We start from the raw sequence: 20,592 nt of genomic DNA on the forward strand, positions 1-20,592 counted from the left end.
CACCCTCTCCCTTTGGAAAAAGGTGTTAAGGCAGGGGAGGAGTAGCTTCCCCCAGCCTCTGGAAATGCTTTCATGGGCACAGATGGTGCTCATTACTGCATAAGCCAGTCTACACCGGTTCAGGGACCCCTCAGCCCTGCTCTGGCGCGAAACTGGACAAAGGAAAGGGGAGTGACCACTCCCCTGACCTGCACCTCCCCTGGGAGGTGCCCAGAGCTCCTCCAGTGTGCTCCAGACCTCTGCCATCTTGGAAACAGAGGTGCTGCTGGCACACTGGACTGCTCTGAGTGGCCAGGGCCAGCAGGTGACGACAGAGACTCCTTCTGATAGGCTCCTTCAGGTGTTGCTAGCCTATCTTCTCTCCTAAGTAGCCAAACCCTCTTTTCTGGCTATTTAGGGTCTCTGCTTTGGGGATTTCCTTAGATAACAAATGCAAGAGCTCATCAGAGTTCCTCTGCATCTCTGTCTTCACCTTCTGCCAAGGAATCGACTGCTGACCGCGCTGGAAGCCTGCAAAACTGCAACAAAGTAGCGAAGACGACTACTGCAACTCTGTAACGCTGATCCTGCCGCCTTCTCGACTGTTTTCCTGGTGGTGCATGCTGTGGGGGTAGTCTGCCTCCTCTCTGCACTAGAAGCTCCGAAGAAATCTCCCGTGGGTCGACGGAATCTTCCCCCTGCTACCGCAGGCACCAAAGAACTGCATCACCGGTACCCTGGGACTCCTCTCAGCACGACGAGCGAGGTCCCTTGAATCCAGCAACTCTGTCCAAGTGACTCCCACAGTCCAGTGACTCTTCAGTCCAAGTTTGGTGGAGGTAAGTCCTTGCCTCCCCACGCCAGACTGCATTGCTGGGAACCGCGACTTTTGCAGCTACTCCGGCATCTGTGCACTTCCGGCGGAAATCCTTTGTGCACAGCCAAGCCTGGGTCCACGGCACTCTAACCTGCATTGCACGACCTCCTGAGTTGTCCTCCGGCGGCATGGGACTCCTTTGTGCAACTTCAGGTGAGCACTGTTTCACTCCTCTTCGTAGTGCCTGTTCCGGCACTTCTGCGGGTGCTGCCTGCTTCTGAGAGGGCTCCTTGTCTTGCTGGGCGCCCCCTCTGTCCCCTGACGCAATTGGCGACATTCTGGTCCCTCCTGGGACACAGCAGCATCCAAAAACACTACCCGCACGACTTGCAGCTAGCAAGGCTTGTTGGCGATCTTTCTTCAGGAAAACACTTCTGCACGACTCTCCACGGCGTGAGGGATCCATCCTCCAAAGGGGAAGTCTCTAGCCCTTGTCGTTCCTGCAGAATCCTCAGCTTCTACTGTCCAGTAGCAGCTTCTTTGCACCCACAGCTGGCAGTTCCTGGGCATCTGCCCATCTCCGACTTGCTTGTGACTTTTGGACTTGGTCCCCTTGTTCCATAGGTACCCTCGTTTGGAAATCCATTGTTGTTGCATTGCTGATTTGTGTCTGTCCTGCAGAATTCCCCTATCACGACTTCTATGTCCTTTGGGGAACTTTAGTGCACTTTGCACTCACTTTTCAGGGTCTTGGGGTGGGCTATTTTTCTAACCCTAACTGTTTTCTTACAGTCCCAGCGACCCTCTACAAGGTCACATAGGTTTGGGGTCCATTTGTGGTTCGCATTCCACTTTTGGAGTATATAGTTTGTGTTGCCCCTATCCCTATGTGTCCCCATTGCATCCTATTGTAACTATACATTGTTTGCACTGTTTTCTAATACTATACTGCATATTTTTGGTATTGTGTACATATATCTTGTGTATATTTGCTATCCTCATACTGAGGGTACTCACTGAGATACTTTTGGCATATTGTCATAAAAATAAAGTACCTTTATTTTTAGTATATCTGTGTATTGTGTTTTCTTATGATATTGTGCATATGACACTAGTGGTACTGTAGGAGCTTCACTCGTCTCCTAGTTCAGCCTAAGCTGCTCTGCTAAGCTACCATTATCTATCAGCCTAAGCTGCTAGACACCCTATACACTAATAAGGGATACCTGGGCCTGGTGCAAGGTGTAAGTACCCCTTGGTACTCACTACAAGCCAGTCCAGCCTCCTACAGCACTCCCATAACCAGTTGTAACTGGTTGTAACCTCCTCTCTCCTTCTTTGTGAAACACTGCTAACACTGAGTATAAGTACAGGGGAGTTTTCCCCACAATTTGGTGACATTTTGGAACTTACTTGGAACTGGACACAGAATGCTGGAGGGACACACCAGAAACCGCCATGGACTGCTGCTGCTGTACTGACATGTGACCTGCTGAGTCACAAAGAGAGACTGCAATCTACCTGCATCCCCCTTGCGCAGGCATGCTGCTGGGCCATGCCACCTGTGCTCCTTTTCTTTTACAGTTGTCCCCCAGGAGCAGGGTGCACTCGCGCGTGACCCCTGCAACTGCCTAGAGCACGAGGAGTGCTTCACCTCATCATATAGCACCTGGAAGGCGCTTGGCTGTGCCTTTACTGAGTGCTGCACTTGTTTTGCCCCATACTGCCTTGTGGCACTTTTCTGTGCCTCCCCTGCGCTTTGTATCACGTTGCCGCAAGAGATCACCCCCGTGGGCCGGGCAGGCTGTTTATGCAATGCGCAGGTGAATAGCGGTGGTCGTTGCCCCCGGGGCATGGGGAGAACACGAAGAAAGTAAGAGAGGAGCGAGCGCGCTCCTATCGGTGCGAGGTACGCTCTGAGGAGCACCCCCAGGGCACCAGCAGGCCCACACTTAGGCCGATTCCACCGCTGTGACCCGGGAGCCGGCTCTACACTAGCGCAGCAGGTCTGGTGTGGGCGAGTGGGTTTCTGACGACCCTGGGAGGGAGAGGTGCCTCATCGGAGGCCCCTCTTGAACCCCAAGGACGCACAGAGAGCATGGCGCGGGGGAAGGTGAGGGTGAGTCCCCCTCCCTCCCGGTCACTGCCTCAGGAGCAGAAAGCTCCAGTTCTTTGGCCTGGGGGTTCCTGGTTGCCGCTGGGTCCCCTTGTTGTTTGCTGGCTTTGCCCCCCCCCCCCCACCGCTGGAGGGCCAGTTGAGACCCAGGAGGGCCCCCAGAGATTGCAGACCCCAGGAGGGGCCTGTTATAAAAACATGAGAGGGTGCGTGCCATCCCCCTCCCCCAAATCATCACAAGGACCCTGTTTTCACACAGAGGAGCACCGGGGTCCCCCTTATGGTACTTCATGGCACTAGAGGTGCTGTCTCTTCATAAAACAGGCATTTTTTGAAAGGACGAACGCAGTTCTTATTTTCCTGGTATGGACTTTAATGACGTATATGTTAACCTGCTTATGTTATGAAGTGCTACATATATGTGCAGATGTTCCTTTTATATTTATGACACGCTGATGTGTTTTTATGACTTGCCATATGTTTTATAATGCTCTTGGTATCGGCATTGATGATACTTTAAAGACAAGTGCATTTATTTCGTAATGTGATTCCTGACTACTGCTTATGTTGCAGAATAATAAGTAACCTGTGTGTTATGTGTGACTACTGCTGGTTCTGCAGCGTAACTATTGTGTAATGTTCTGACATCTGCTTGAGTAGTAAGGTATTACTGACATGTTGTGGTTGGTCTAATAATTACGTTGTGTACAATACAGATTATTTTGATATAACTTGGTGTTGTATTTCCTTTGTGGTAGAGATAGTGAGTTACGTGTTGTGTATGTTGTGCAAACGTTTTACACATTGCCTCTGGGATAGGCCTGACTGTTCGTGCCAAACTACCAAGGGGGTGAGCAGGGCTTATCTAGGATGTGTAACTCTCTTGCCCTGACTAGAGTGGGTGGGTTCTTCCTGGCTTGGGTGCATAAACTAGCCAACCAGAAACCCCATTTCTAACACAGTGTAACAGCTCCAGTTTGGTGGTGGCCTTCTGGAAGGTAGTGGTGATGGGCTGTTTGTGTGGTCCTGTGAGGCAGGAGAAGCGGCAGTGGTGGCAGGCGAAAGGTCCTTTGACAAAGTGCAGAGACACTGTGCAGCAGCGAGAGTCTTGGCATCCGGTGTTGACAACCAGGAGGTCGTCTGGGGAGTAGTGGCAGATGGTAGGAGGACCAGGCGTCTTGGCACTGGGCGCAGTCCAGGTGCAGAGAGGTGCAGATGGGCTTCCCTTTGGTGCGCCGGCAGCATGGTCACACATTGACTTCCATTAAGTAAGTTCTGGAGTGGGAGGGGCTCAGGGGGCATGTGGTAAGGTCCACAGAATCCTAAATCCAGCAAAAGTGAAGTCTGAAAAACAGGTCAGAAGACACAAGGTCAGGGGAAACTACTTCAAGGGTGCCAGATGTAACACTTCCCTACACACAATTGCCTTTCGATTTTCTATCCTCTGTATTCTTCTAACTTCATACTCTTGGTGTCAATATTCAGTAGTGCAATCACTTAGTTGATTTGGAGGCCTAGGTCATTAAACTCAAAACGAGGGTCAAATAACTACTAGATGTTAACTCACAGTCACTCAGAAAAGATAGAAAGGACCAAACTAGCTTATGGGAAGAAGCAGAGCAAAGTGGAGAGATGGCAGTGCTATGAGGAGAGATGAAGAAAAGCAGGGAGAATGAAGAGTGAGGGGAAAAGTGAAGAGATGACAGACTGAGATAAAGAGCGGAAGAGTGAGGAGAACAGAAACAATAATGTTGGATAACTGAGGGGAGAGTGTAAGAAAATGAAGATTCCTACTTATTTCAGACTTTGCTGACAAAGACAGTTGACTGAGTGAGCCAGGCAGTTAGTCCCTAATCAAAATGACCTCAAGGTATCCATTAGAGAACTCAATCGCACACCTTATTTGTTGTATTATTTTAGTCGAGCGGGCAGCTTGATTCATATATGTTGGATTATCCCCTACTTAAAAAGGGTACTCACAGGGGAATCGGGAATTACTCCATGACCCTTCCATTCTTCTTATGATGGATAAATAGGCACAATTCAACACAGGACAATGAGCACGATGACATAGTTAATCCACAAGCAGAACAGGTGACCTCTCATTATTTGCCAAATTAAAGGTTTTCAGCTGGCACTTGCCTGTAATCCTTCCTTTTTGAAGGGTGATGAATGGGGGTGTCCCAGATTTATTAAAATACCATGCAGATGTTAAAATAGGTATAAAAAAGAACCAAAGTACATTTTACCATGTCATCCTCTTCTTACACTATGACATAAAGTTTGCTGTGTGTTTTGCATCTGTGCAAAATGTGTGTGTGTGTTAAACTAATACTACCTATACTCCACTATTATCAGAGTTGCTTTGGGGATGAACACCTTCACTAGTCTGTTTTTCCTGTCACCAGTCCTGACATTTGCTAAGTACTATGAACACAAAGCTGTCACTTTTCATCCTAGGTATCTCTTGTATTTGTTGCTTCAGAATCCAAGATTGGACCAGTGCAAATCATGTGACTCTCAATTATTTGGCTCACTTTCTGTTCTAAGAAAAACAGTTTTATGAGCTATGGTGGCAAAATAAATGTCTGTGGAGGCTGCTAGTCACTGAGAGGAGACCAAACACCAAAGTAAGATACTTTTCTAGTAGTATTACGCACAAGGAAAATATATGTTAGAGCTCATGCATGCTAATTTGACATTACACTGATCCGTAATCATTAAAGATTTTACTAATATACTTAAGTTAAGCAGCATACATTAAATGCATAATTGTCATTGATGTCTGCACCTTCAGTCAGAGTAGCCACAATGCCGCTATTTCTCATCCCAAACAGACAAGGAGGCAAATTAAATGTTCTCATTTATTGACAACGTATAATGAATGGTTCATCCCAAGACTCTTGTAGGTTTGCCAGTTTCCTTTAGCTTAAAAGAGCACGCAATGATTTCAGTTTAGCAATGTCTAAAACCTCTAAGCAAAATTACTTCTCTAATGATGCAAAAACACATATCCAAAGTGAAAATCTCTGAACAACAATATTTTAAGGAAGTATATAAAGTGGTCAGTACTGTAAGTCTCAGGCACCCATTTTGTTAGAACCTAGAAGCATGCAAGGACAACATTGCAGTGCTGAATTTGTAAATAAATGAGTGCCGCTACCCAAAGCTTCAATTCACCTCAGACCTCTTACTCCACTACCAGACACTCCCTGCCCCATTATCTCACTCTTGCGGGTTCCTGCTTTCCCCCTTTATAACAGTTTTTCTGTCTTTCTCTTGCATCGTCTTTCTGCTTTGTGTGTTTTTCCCTCTCTTCCTCATTAAATGTCTGATGTGGAAACTTAGTTCTGGACCTTAAACAAAAGCGCTGGTGCCCCCCACCGGCAACCACCACCTCAAATTAAGCATAAATATGAATGTGAGGTGGGGCAGTTCTGGAAGTGTTTGAACAGGAAAATTATACACTTCGTTTTGTAGGCGTAGTTTGAGAGATAGCAAGATTCACACACATAGTGCACACGCCATATGTCAGATTGGGAAAAAAATTATCTCCTGAACCTGGTGGTAATGCTTTCATTTTTCCAGAGTGTGGGTGGGAGATCAAATTTCACCTAAAACTATATTTGTTATAGAAAAGAATAAGAAAAATAATGAAATATCATAACTTTCCTTTTAAAGGGCTTTTGTATGAAAGTACCCATGGGTGAGAAGCTGTCAGTGTATGACAATGAGTGCCTGTGCCACTGTGTTCATTGTAAGGTTGAGCATCTCAGAAGATAACTCCTCTGGGGTTTGTAGACAAGATTTCTCTTCACTGCCTCATTATACTGGTTTGCATAGATGGAGCCTGTGTCAGCAGCAGATGGTGGACGCCAGCCAGTTCCCTCTCTCTTCAGAATTGGAGATGATTGTTGAGGAAAGATAATGACAGCCAACACTGGCCTTTAGGTGCTGGTGACCTTGGTGTTTTAACTCAGCAGGCTAATGCATCAACCTGAGGATATCTAGGAGTTGCCAAAACATAACAGTTTTGGATTCCAGTGGGCCAACATAGGCTCTCATTTTGCTCAGTTTGAGGAAACAAATAGTAGTGAGCCATGGGATAATAAGACCTGTCATTATTACTAGACTGATGAAGGTATATATAAAGAACAAAGTATTCTATATCCTTTCTATGGCACCATTACCAGCAGCTGCACCTATGTAATTGACCCGAAGTGCACTTCCTTCTTTGCTTGGGAGGCACAGTGTATGCCACTAGAGATCCTCTATTCATAAGGGAGTGCACTGTATGCTCTTGCCTTCTGCATTGTCAATGAACACCAAGAGCACCAGAGCCAAGTGCAGATGTTTGTTTTCATGGTGAAGCTCACTGTTTCACTCCTTGTTTTAAGCTGTCATACCTCCTCTTACAGGGAATCGCAGTGCTGTCCAGGCTACAGGGTGCCACTCACTCCACATGGCACTTCTGCCAATGCTCAAAGTTTAATAAATTGGTGGACCTCTATGCATTTGATCTTATTTCCTACCCTGTCCAATAAAGCACATACCTACACTACAGCCAGTGGCCCAAACCAAACTGAGCATTTGTTTTCCCCTACACATTCTGGCATGCACCTAACTGAGAAACATGGTGACTTACCCACATTCATACTCTGGCTTAAATAAACAACTCTGTGCGGAGGCGTGGCTTAGTGTATCAAGATGGCGGTCACACTCTGAGAGTGCTCCGGACCCCTCTGTCATCCGCCGCCATCCACGCCACATGGGGACCCACCGGACCAGTGCCAGGGCCCTCATCTGGCTGCAGGGGAGCCCCAGACTGAACTGAGAGGCGTTGCTGACCCTCCACCAGACAGAACAGACAGGCTGCCGGAGGGACCCAGACGACAGACACACAGGATGGCGGGCACACGCTAGGCCTGGGCAGTGCTGCCCAGAGGATTCCGACGCTTCGTGGCTGGACGCTGGAGTGCCCATGGCTGGAGGACACTGGTGTCTGCCCAGCCCCCGCCTAGATTGGTGGTGCTGCGGGTATACCCACAGAGGAACGCGGGCCGGCTGCTTAGCCTGGATGACATCCTGAACATCTGCTCGAGGCTGCTGACGGCTGTGATGTGAGTTCACCAATTGCAACGGCTGCGATCTGGTCTGGGGAGCTCCTGCAGCCACTGGCTCATGGGGAGGGCTGCCTCGCCCCTCCACTCTGCCTAGCCTTGTAACCGAGGGGCCCGGCGGTGACGCAGGGGAGTGATGGCCTCCCTGGTCGGCTCAAGTGGAGGTGCTGCCGATCCCCCTGGTGCTTTTAGGGGCATGGAGGCGCTATGGGCAAGGCCCGTGGCCTATGGGGGCCACTGCACTGACGTGGCCCGGGCCGCAATGAAGGCTTGAAATACACGACTGGGCCTGAATCTTTGGGATGCACCAGCCCTGGGCCCGACAAGACATTCCTAGGCCTGTAGAAATACAGGAGAAGAACTGCTTGGTGCCTGTCCGGCTTGTCCATTGACCCTCTACCGCTTGCAGCCCGCTTCCTGGGTCCCAATGGATGCATAGCCTTGAGAGACCATACACTATAGAATCAAGACCCGTGGAGGCCTGGTGAATGGAGACTGGGCCCTAGTGGTGCTCCACTGAACTAGATACAACTGTCGCATATTAGGTGCTACACCTAAAATATATGCTTCTCTTCCCAGCCCGCCTTAAGTACTACATGCGGACAAGACACACTTTTTTGACACGCCAGAGGTGGACTGGGGGTGGGCGATGGAAGAACAACCGCTCCGATGGGGTGCTGCAGGACCTCCGCTCCCTCCTGGCGGGCGACGGCCGATGCGTCTTGGACAGACTTGAGGGAATACGGTCGTCCCAGGCGCTCCCCTGCTGGCTCCCATAACAGAAGACACCAGTTCCGGTGGGCTTCACAATCTCTTGGGGCGGGACCCTCCTCACCCTCGCCCCTGCGATGGGAAGAGACCTCTCATGAATCGGCACCCCTGTGGCGGGTGACTCCGGAAGAAGAAAGACTGAGTCAAACTCCACCCATTTGACTATCCCGCAAGATGAAGGTGGGCCCTGCATGGGTCCATCAGTGAAGCACATATGAGATCCTACTCACTGGAGGGGTCTACCACTCCACACCACCGAGGTTTACCTTACTTTTCCTTGGGTTTTGTTGGGGCCTTTAAGGGGGCAACAGATGCTTCTTCAAGTTGGGAGGTATTTAACAATGTACGGCTGAATTACTATACTGTTGCTTGTTTTATACCTTTTACACCTGGATGTCACAAATGGGAAGAGACACTCAAGTCGCTTAGACACTACACATATACAGGGTCCACTGCTCACAATGGCCCACCCAGATGAATGTCTTGTATCCCCAGCTGCACGAGTGTTGTTGGGAAATACTCCTTTTCTCAGCACTGTATGGCGCCCACCACTGTAGTCTCGTGGAACGTTAACGGACTCCTTGACAAAATTAAAAGGATGGTGGTGTTGAGCTATGTGCAGCACCTCCGCCCCTCTATCCTACTTCTCCAGGAAACACACCTATTGGGGTCCACATGCCCATTCTTGGCCCACTACGGCCTTGACCAGGTCTACCACTCAAGGAACACATGGGGGAACCAGAGGGTTAGCGATACTTCTTCAGCGCGACTACCCCCTGGAGATACAGCAGACGTGGATGGACCAACAGGGGAGGTTTGTAGCCCTGATGGGCTGGGTAGGCAGGCACAAAATAAATCTACTCAGTAAATATGCCCCACAACGGAGTTCGACAAGTTTCTCCTCGCTCTCACCGCCCTACTAGCCCAGATGACCATGGGATTTACAGTCATGGGTGGAGATATGAACTCGGTCTTAGACCTGAGCCTTGACATTACGGGCCCGCTGTCAGATGCATGCCACAGGCACTCCCTATCCCTCATCAAATGGATGATGAGTACAGGCCTCTGCGACACATGGCGGCTATGGCACCCTTGCCGGCAACAATACACCCACACTTCAACGGCACACAACACCAAAGCCCGTATAGACATGATTCTTATGCCTGTCACTGACCTTTCCCTAGTCATACAAGTCCAGATACTCGCCCACGGCCTTCCGACCATGCTCCAATCTCCCTGACCACCCTGATCAGAGCCGGAGGCCTATGTGACGTTTCAGTGCATGGTTTTTGCAGAATGAGGCCTATTCTATGGGCCTCTGCAAGAGAGATCGAACACTATTTCTGTGACAATAAGGGAATTATCTCATCTCATATCACACTGTGGGCAGCGGGCAAGGCCACAATTTGTAGCCATGCAAAGCATCTTCTATGGCAGCGGGAACAGGAGAAACAGGCCCATAGTACGTCTCTTGAGGCCCGGGCACTCAAATTGGAGTGCGAAGTGATAAGGACGGGAGAGGATAAGCATAAGCGAGCCCTAGAAATGGTGAGACAGGAAATCAGAACCCACTCCCTAGAGGAGGCAAAACAAATTTGGCGGGCATCCCAAGCTTGGGTTTATGGCTGGGGGGACTAGAACAGCAAGCTCCTTTACTGACCAACCAGACCAATGATGAGACGGGTGATCCCCAAGATAACAGACGACTCCGGAATGGCCCACCCAGCCCCCCAGGACATAGCCGATATATTTGCACGATATTATACCGTCCTATATACTGTGGCGCGCAGACCCACCATTGAACAGCAGATGCCACTGTTAAATGAAATAGACATGGCGACCCTCTCAACTGCCATTAGTAAAAGTCTTGATGACTCCATAACTATAAAGGAAATTGGGGAAGCTATCACAAAACTGAGACCGGGCAAACCCCAGGGCCCAGACTCCGTCAGAATACTTTTTTAAATTCAGTGACATACAATTGCCCCAGCTCCATTGTCTCTACACAGAGGCCCTGGAGAAGGGCACCTTCCCTCATGCGTTGGACCAGGCCACTATAGTGGTACTGCCTTGGCCCGGCCCCCTTTGTGTCCTGCGTAGACTACTGGTCGATAACGCTAACTAACAGTGAAATTAAAATCCACACCCTTATACTGGCTATTCATCTAAGGACAGTTCTACCTCACCTGATCCATCCCGATCAATGCGGTTCCATGCCATCCTGCAGCACTAGACATTGCCTGCAAAGGCTACATGTTGCCTGCCCTGGCATATAGACATATGATCCCCTCCCCACTGGTCCTCCTAATTGATTTTAAAAAAGCATTCAACATGGTGGACTGGGGCTACCTGGACCCTGTTCTTCAGAAACGGGCCTGGGGTGCCCATTTTGACACATGGTTCAGGTACTATACCAAACACTGACAGCCCATGTCCTAGGAAATGGGTTGTTTTCGGAGGTCTTCCCGGTAAGGAGAGGCACCAGACAGGGCAGTTCCCTCTCCTCTTTGCCCTAGCCATAAAACCACTCGCACAAATGATTCACCAAGACGCCTTCCTATAAGGCTGGCAATGGGCGGGAGGGGAGAAGGCTTGCATCACGATTTACGCCAATGATGTCCTGCTTTACCTGTCACGGCCAGAGATTAGCAAACCTAGGTGTCTCCAATTGCTGCACATATTCGGAAATGCCTCAGTCCTTAAGACGAATTATAATAAATCTCCAATGGTCCCTCTCTCTGAGTCTCGCGACCTAGTTGACTGGCAAACTAACATTCCTATCCGGTCTTAAGCTTTTTTTACCTTGGCATGAAAGCGGCCCTTGACCCGACAATGACTTGGGCCCTCAACCTCACCCCTCTTACCCATAAGGTGAAAATGGGACTTGGTGAATGGCAGACACTGCCACTAAACAGCATGGGCCACATAGCACTCTATAAAATGCGTGTCCTGCCTCACTTCCTATATGTCCTTCAAAATCTTCCCCTCCGGCTCCCTCGCCATTGTTGGACACTACAACTCGCTCCTTTATATAGCGTAATGGCTGACGGCACCTTTCCTGGGACACATGCCAGCGCTGTGTATATGATGGCGGTCTAGCTATGTCTAATCTATATTCCTATTAACTGGCCGCTTGGGAACTCATTATCAACGAATGTCTCACTGGGGGATGGGACAATCCAACCTACCACTTAGAACTCACACAATGGGGTTTTCACATCTTATGGACCTGCTCTACGGAAGTCCGATTCCCAAGACCATGCCAGAAGTCTCTAGTCAGGTCCTGTATGGTTGGTGGGCGACTCAAAGACAGACAGGGTGGTGTGGTGGATCACCCAACTTATCCCTCTAAGGCATGGAACTTGGTTATTGGAGTTTGCCTATCTGGAGGGCTTTACATGATGGGACACCATAGGCATCACAGTGGTGGGAGACATCTGGGAGGGCACACATATGATGTCTTTCCAACAACTCCAAGAAACATATCCACTGACCCAGACACAATTCCACGTTTTTACAACTGAGACATGCACTGAGGGCACATGATTTACCGCTCCCTTGTACTGAACGCTTTGCCACCTCTCCAACCCCTATGGAGCTGCTGGGAAACCTGGGCTGGCCCACCAGACGATAAGGACTGGCGGGACACCCTGATGGCACCGCGTGTTCTTGCAATTTCAGCCAGACTGCATATGTTGCAGATGTACTGTATACACTGTGCCTACCTGACTCTGGCCTGGCTTTTCCGTGCTGGGATCAGATTGAACCCTTGCTGCAACAGATGTACCTACTCACCGGCAGACTTCTTCCATGTAGCATGGTGCTACCCCAACATTCAGTGATACTGGGCACACATCCTTCACAAACTCTCCACATTGTTGAACCTCACCCTGGAGCCCTCCCCCAAAATGTCTCTGCTGGGGGTGATCGAGGGCATTGAGAGCTCCCAAGCGACCCAAGCACTTGTGGGTACGGCCCTACTTATTGCAAAAAGAGACATTGCTGGGCACTGGGCGTCCAAGCCCCCCCCCCTTGTTACAGCAGTGGATGAGGGGGATGGACTGATGCCCCCAAATGGAGAAACCTGTCTACCAGGCAAGGGGGGTATGAGGGTAAATACCACAAGATCTCGGACGCATGCCTGGGTCCTGCTTGAACATGACCACTTTATTTGACCCATGTGTGAAATAGACCTGTTAACCCATGAATCTGTGCTTGAATGCGATATTGAGATACTGAAATGTGTCTTCCTGCCTGTAACATGTTGTTTTATATATATAAATCAATATAAAGTTGGTTATCAAAAACAAATTAATAACTATGTGCTACTTGCTGCTGGACAGTTAGTGTGCATGCACCTATACAAGAATCATAGAGGCAGACTCACCTGTTCTTTTTATATGGTTAAACTCATTCATAGAATGTCCATACAGACAACATAGGTGCACGTACATAGAAACCAATGTCATTTATGGATGATGCTTCCCTCATGGTGGACTTTATCACTGTCCTTGGTTTTCATACCTGTATGGACACCACAGTAAAAGCTCCATGTGACCTTCTCTTTAGGAGCGTAGTATTAATCTTCTCTCCCTCACATATTTGCACACATGCACTACAGTGCCAATCACTACAAATCCTGTGTTTTTACCAAGTTTTTCTTTAATATTCTCCTCCTCTGTTGCAGAGATTTTTAGTGTCTACTTCAATGTAATATGTTTGCAGGTTTGCAGGTATTATTGGGTAATAAGCGTACTATGCTTCATGGGTTTCTCATCTATTTTCCAGTTTCTTTTAGATGGTGACTGTTAGACATGTCACCCTAAGGGTGGTCTCCCCCAAACATTTTGGTTTCCTCCTCTATTTTTTGCTGACCTCATTTTATCTGGCCTTAGGACTATGCAAACGTTGACACTGCTAACCAGTGCTAAAGTGCATGTCACTTCAGGAAGAATGCAAAAGGCAATCTTGGGACCAGTCAAGAAGTTATGTAGCTCTGGTATGACTAGACAGGCCACTCTGAGTTTCAACTAGGCTGGAAATTGGTGGTAAAGGTGCCTGTGCGGCCCAGAGCTCTCCATGTTCTCTAGACTGTTCGAAATGAGCTGAAGGAGTGAAAGGGAGAGTCCACCTACCTGGTGTACTACAAGACACCTAAAAAGACACATAAAATCCCTAAAGGGTGCTCCACTTGAACCGCCTGAACCACACTTCGAGAGGTCCGAAGTGAGCATGGTCCTGGTGACAGATGTAGAAGTGAAAGTGGAGAGCGAGCCTCTCCCTGACCTCATGTTTGTCCAAGAGCACAATGGGTCATTGAAGAGCGTCAACCTCTCCCTTGACCCAGAATAGCAGAGTTGGACTCACACACCTGTGTATCCATGACATTGACAATGGAAACAGTCCACCTGTTAAAAATAAGATTTACAGGTTATCAAACAAGGTAACTTCCAGTATCAAGGTAGAGGTATCCAAGTTGTTGGTGTTAGGGGTGATTGAGCCCACCAACAATCCCTGGTCCAAAGGCTGTACCACTGGGCATCACTCCAGAACTTAGGTTCTGTGTGGACCACAGGAAACTAAATTCCATCACAAAGACTGATGCACACCCCATTCCTGGAGCTGATGAGCTCATTGACATGCTGGATGAAGCCAAGTTCCTCACTACCTTTGATCTTACATCAGGGTATTGGCAAATTGCTCTGACTGTGGGGGCATCCTTGGTTTGGTTCCCCCCTAACTTTATGCCTATACACCCCCTGTTTTTGCTGACTTTGTTTTTGCTGGCCCTAAGACTCTTCGCACTTTACCACTGCGAACCAGTGCCAAAGTGCTTGTGCTCTTTCCCCAAATTATGGTACAATTGGCTTATACCCAATTGAAATATTTAATTTACTTGTAGGTCTCTAGTAAAGTGGCACTACATGTGACCAGAGCCTGTAAATTCAATCCTAGTTTTGGGCCTGCAGCACTGGTTGTGGCATACACTTAAATAGCACTTTAAACATGTCTTAGTCCTACCATTGCAGAGCCTGTGTGTGCAGTTTAAACTACCATTCCACCTGGCAGAGTAAACCTTTTGCCATGCCCACACCTGCCTATCTAATATATACGTCACCCATAGGGTAGGCCCTGGAGAGCCCAGAGTGCAGTGTGTAATGGATTTGCCTTATTAACTCCCAAATGGAAAGAGATAGTCAGTTCATGTTTGGTGTCTCTAAAGTCCTAATTTTAAATCCTAATTTATGGTGAAGTTGAATTTTAAATTACAGTTCTGAAAATGCCACTTTTAGAAAGTTGCCATTTTCTTTTCTTAGCCATTTGGTGCCTGTCTCTGGGTTGCATGACCTGGTATGTGTGACTCAGCTTTGCGTATTCCTCCTAGACAGCCAACCACAATGGGAGTTTAAGTCTGACTGTATGGGCCATCACTGACCGGATGGGAGGAAGAAGCAGGGCACAGCCCTACTTAAATTTAAGTAGGCTGTGCCCTGCCTCCACAGAAAGTGCTGCATACCCTCTGTATGTAGTCTGGAGCCCCGGAAAAGGAAGCAGGATGCAGGATGCCTATGGACTTCAAGGGGAAACCTCCTCAAGCTTCTCCCCCACTTCAAAGGCATAACTGGGTATATATACTGGACCTCAGACACCAAATGGATGTCTTAGTACTCTTCTGGACCTCTGGATACTCTGCCAAGAAGGACTGCTGTGCTGCTTTAGGACTACCACTCTTCTGTACTACTGCCCCCACTAGACTGTTGCCTTGCTGTGCTGACCTGCTGCCTGCTACCCTCATGCCTAGGTGAGAAGGACTAGACCTGCATCTCTCGAACCTAGAACCCTGGAGTGACTCCAAAGGCTAGTTGACTGGCCTCCTGTCTTGAGGGACAGAAGGCTCCAATAATCTTGCTCTTGCTCCTGGACTCTGACGTCTGTCTGTCTACCAAGTTGTGCCATCCCAGTCCTGGGCCCTTGGAAGTAGGCCGAACGTGCTCTGCCAGCTTTTGTGGATTCAGCAGAACCAACACATCTTCTCTGTTGAGTGGGCAACCCCAAGCACAACCAACGCATCGCTGCTTCTACATGGATCAGAATCACCGCAAAGATCTGCACTACATTGCAGCCCATCTCCACATTGGAATCACTGCTGCGCAATGGAACCTCAGCACATATCCTTGCATCCCTCGTGAACGGCAACATTGAATTTGACACTGGACTCTGCATGGCAGTTTTAGAGCTCGTCGAAACTGAAGCTCTATATTATGCATTGCAAGCCCTCAACAGGATCTTCAAAGACAACACAGCCACCTCTCATACTGCTACCTCTCCATATCTTAAAACTGATGCATCGCTTTGGCTGTGTTGGCATTTTCGACACAAATTCTCACAACAGTTGATAAACCAGGATTTAAGATACTCTGTTCAGCCAGAATAACTATGTCCCTGTAGCCATCAAGCACTCAATCACAGTCGGCCTGAACTTGTGGCTTGACTTTGTCCTGTCCCGTCATGACCGATATCCACAGGCAGCACTTTTCCTACTAAAACCTCTGTAAATGAATATCTCCAATTCTACTCATTGGATTTTTGTCAGTTTGGTCTTGTTTTATTCATTAATTATTAAAATGTACTCTACTTTTCTAACTCTGTTGTGGGCTCATTACCTCTGAGTTAAGCCTTGCTGACCTGTGCCAGCCTACTTGAGGGTTGTGTACAGGTTAATTTAGTATTTGCTTGTGGTTTCACCCTGAGAAGAATTTTGGTTGCTGCTCAAGAAAGATTTCACCCCCTCAGCCAGTAACCCGATTTCTTACAGCAACCATTCAGCAGCTCAACATATGGAGGAGTGGTGCAGTATTAATATCTCAAGGTAGGTCTGTCTCTGAAAACATGATGCTGCTAGCCAAAAAATTACTCTGTTCATGGAAGTGTTAACCCGGCCAGTGTTGTAACGCAAAATAGCGGCATCCCACTGCAGAATGTGACGAGGAGCCCATGAGTCTCCTATATCCCATATATATTTATTGACATTAGGCTAAATTGGTGCCCTCTGTAGCACTGCAGGGACTTGTGTTACATACCTCGACCCAACCTAAACTTCTACAACAATGTGTGTGTTGTGTCATATTGAACCCAATTATAAATATTGGGTGTTACTAAGTCTAATGTAATGCACTAGCCATGACTTTAAGATTCTGTTGACACCTCAACCATTCTGCTGCCAACACTGTGCTAGATTTAGCCCTCAGCATTAATTGCATAAACTGCTTTTGAATACCTAGCAGTAGTGGTTGGGAACTCAAATGTGGTATGAGGAATATGCACATGCACCACAAGTCATGAAAGGCCGTACTCAATCTTGCAAATATCAAGGAACTACACTTGGTTAACCTGTGTAATCCTATTACAAACCCCTAACGTTTTCCCACATATTCACAGGTGTAAGTAATTGCCATCAATTTTCACTAATTTAATACTAACTTGATAAAGATGTGTGCTACATGGACAATTTCGTTTCAAGACTTAAAATTACACAAAAACTAACGACACGAGGATGCCATTTTAAAACACTGCTGGGTGCTAAACCCCATTTTACGCTTCCCTCACTCACACATTGCACGCAAAATGTACTGTTCCTTGTTCAAAGTTTAATTTATGCTTAAATTGATCAATGCCAGAGCAGGCTATAAGAGACATAATTACTACTGGCATACATTTAATACACTATGGTGGTCATTATGACCCTGGCGGTCTTCTGACCGTCAGGGTTAATGCAACGGTAATGACCGCCAAATTATGACCATGGTGGTGATCCCTCCCATAGACACCCAATTTACCACACCAACTCGGTACAAACACTGAACACAGTGGTAACCACTTACAGGCAGGCGGAAGACAAGGACCAGCCCACCATATTATGACATAGCACACAGCCACGATTTCCAGGGCTGTAGCACCGACACCAAAAACCAGGAAGAAACATATCATTTAAAAGGAGACACTTACCTCCAGGGACACACAGGAGTCCGCGGCCGCCATGGAACCAGAACTGCAAGTCTTCCCGATGCTGTACCACATCATGGACGTCCTGGAGCACCAACGCCTACCAAGACAACAACGGTGAGTACAGCTGCCTAGCACACAAGGGAGGGTAGGGAGAGTGACAGACACACACACACAACACACTCCATACACACACCCAGAACCAGATCCACAGGAAAATAACAGAAACAGAACATCCTTGAGTAAAGAAACCCAGGATACATCCACAGTTCCAACCACTGTATTCCTGTTGTATGTATATGTAAAATGCAAAAACATGCACAACTGCAGAAATAAATACATGCAGGCCCAAAGGCCATTCCAAAGTCACAAACGTCCACAGGGCAAAGTCCAAGCCCCAACCTGACCCCTGACAACAATGCGACTTAATTGGTCTGGAGCATCATGTTGGAAATGGGCAGGCACCTCAGGGGGTGGGTCGGTTGAGTGGGGGCATCCGTTGGGAAGGGGCTTCCTGCTACTGGTTCTGGAGAGGGCTGCCTGTCCACTGGTTCTGGAGGGGGCTTCCTGCCCACTGGTTTTGGAGGGGGCTGCCTGCCCACTGGTTAATGGTGGTGCTCCATGGTCTCTGATTCGGGATGCTGCTCCATGGCCTCTGGTACCAGATGCTGCTCCTTGGCCTCTGGTTCGGGACGGGGCTCCTTGGGCACAATTTTGAGTGGGGGCTCCTTGGCCATGGTTTCGAGTGGGGCCTCCTTGGCCAGGGATTTGGGTGTGGCCTACTTGGCCTTGGATTTTGTTGGGGCCTCCTTGGCCTTGAATGTTTGTGGGGTCTCCTTGATCTTGGATTTTGATGGGGCCTCCTTGACCTTGGATTTTTGTGGGGCCTCCTTGGCCAGGGATTGTTTTGGGGCCTCCTTGGCCAGGGATTTTGTTGGGGCCGTCTTGTCCTGGGATTTGGGTGGGTCGTCCTTGGCCTTGGATTTTTGTGGAGCCTCCTTGGCCAGGGATTTTTGTGAGGCCTCCTTGACCAGGGATTTTGTTGGTGCCTCCTTGGCCTTGGATTTTGTTGGGGCCTTCTTGTCCTGGGATTTGGGTGGGGCCCCCTTGGCCCTAGATTTTAGAGGTGGCCCCATGGTCTTGCCAGTCTGTTTGGGAGGGGGCGGCACTTTAGCCCTCTGTTTTTGGGGGGAGGAGTGTCCTTGGTGCGGGGGGCTGGCATCACACTCATGTGCCCCTTAGTGGCAGCTGGAGACTTTGGGGGTGGAGCTGTGTCAGACTGGATGCTTGAGGTACTGGGCTTGGGTGGTTGGACCTTCCTATTATGGGCAGGACGGGGGGAGGGAAGTGGCCAAGGCGGGCAAGGGAAAGCTTCTTAGGGACAATGGGGTGGGATGTGGGAGGAGGGATGGGAGTGGAGGTAGAGGGAGTGGTTGTAGGAGGAGGAGGGGGTGTGCTGGACTTGGGTGCATGTGCATGGACAGTGTGTGTGTGTGAGGTGGATGGCTGTTGGGGTCTGAGTGCGAGCGTGTGTGTGTCTCTGAAGGGGGGCAGACAGGGTGGGGGAGGACAAACAGGACATGTGGATGGATGTTGTGGCGGTGTGCTGCATGAGGTGGTGGTGGTGGTGATGACTGTGCATGTGGTGTGTGGGGTGCATGTCTGCGGGTCTGCTGTTGTGGTGACTGTGGGCAAGGCTGTGCAGGTGGCAGGGTCAGGGACTGTTGATGCAGTGCATGCAGGTGTGAGTGAGGATGTGACTGTGAGGGAGAAAGATGAGGAGGGGAGACAGTGGAGGCAGTGGATGATGTTGTGTGTGCATCTGTGTGTTGGCTGTGTGAGTGCTTGTGGACTGAAGTGTGCTGCCTTTGTTTGTCTGTGCGAGTCGTGTGTTGTTTTAGGTGCCTGCTTGTCAGAATGTGTGCGTGGGATGGGATGGGGTGAGGAAACTGGGACTGAGTAGTAGTAGTTGGAGGGAGACAGATGAAACAGGGACACTGCCTGCCATCAGTGAAGAGGCCAGAGCCTGAAACCATCTCTGTAGGGCTGCCAACCCACTGTGGCTGCCATCCAGGAAGGCATTGCATTGCTGCATCTGGGATGCCAGCCCCTGGATGGCATTCACTATGGTTGACTGCCCTACAGAGATGGATCTCAGGAGGTCAATAGCCTCCTCACTGAGGGCGGCAGGGCTGACTGGGGCAGGGCCTGAGGTGCCTGGTGCGAAGGAGATGCCCACCCTCCTGGGTGAGCGGGCATGAGCAACTCAGTGGGGAACAACTGGGAGGGCAGTGCTGGTATGGGGGGTGGCGGTAGAACCTGTAGCTAGGGTGGTCCCAGAGGGGTCTGCCACCACCAGGGAGCTCCCATCGGAGGATGAATCAGAGTCAGTGGTGTCACCTCCTGTCTCCGCCGTGGTACTCCCCTTGCCCTTAGTCCCACTGATCCCCTCGGCGTCGGTGGACTATGCCTGGTGGGTCCCGTGGGCTGCAGCTCCCTCACTGGCCAGTGCCCCTGCTCCTTCGCCATATGATGCTAATGCACACATGGACAGGATGACAAAAGGAGAGGGGGAGAGAAAGGGAGCACAGGGTCAATCTCAGCACCAACAGCACAGATGGCAGACACATCACTGTCACATACTGAAACTGAGAATGGGTAGTATGGACCACACCAGCATGCCATTGGCTAAGTACCACAGGAAGTAGGAGCCAAACACTGCCAGCAACACTTCAACTGGGACCAGCTAAGCCCTGTCTGAGATGGGAAGCCACCTACCTAGCTAT

The 20,592-nt window shown here is 49.2% G+C and overlaps 2 protein-coding genes across 3 annotated transcripts in view; one reads left to right on the forward strand and one right to left on the reverse strand.

Annotated features, from left to right (window-relative positions):
- Window positions 1-20,592, forward strand: part of ENOX1 (ecto-NOX disulfide-thiol exchanger 1) — a 2,146,160-nt gene that overhangs the window by 1,157,797 nt on the left and 967,771 nt on the right. The gene's annotated exons all lie outside the window — the stretch shown is intronic.
- Window positions 18,586-18,942, reverse strand: LOC138249585 (DNA-binding protein HupB-like). Its single transcript, XM_069203528.1, has one exon. The coding sequence runs from the start codon at window positions 18,940-18,942 to the stop codon at window positions 18,586-18,588; it is 357 nt and encodes a 118-aa protein (XP_069059629.1).

Source organism: Pleurodeles waltl, chromosome 8, assembly GCF_031143425.1.
Source record: "Pleurodeles waltl isolate 20211129_DDA chromosome 8, aPleWal1.hap1.20221129, whole genome shotgun sequence".
NCBI lineage: Eukaryota > Metazoa > Chordata > Amphibia > Caudata > Salamandridae > Pleurodeles > Pleurodeles waltl.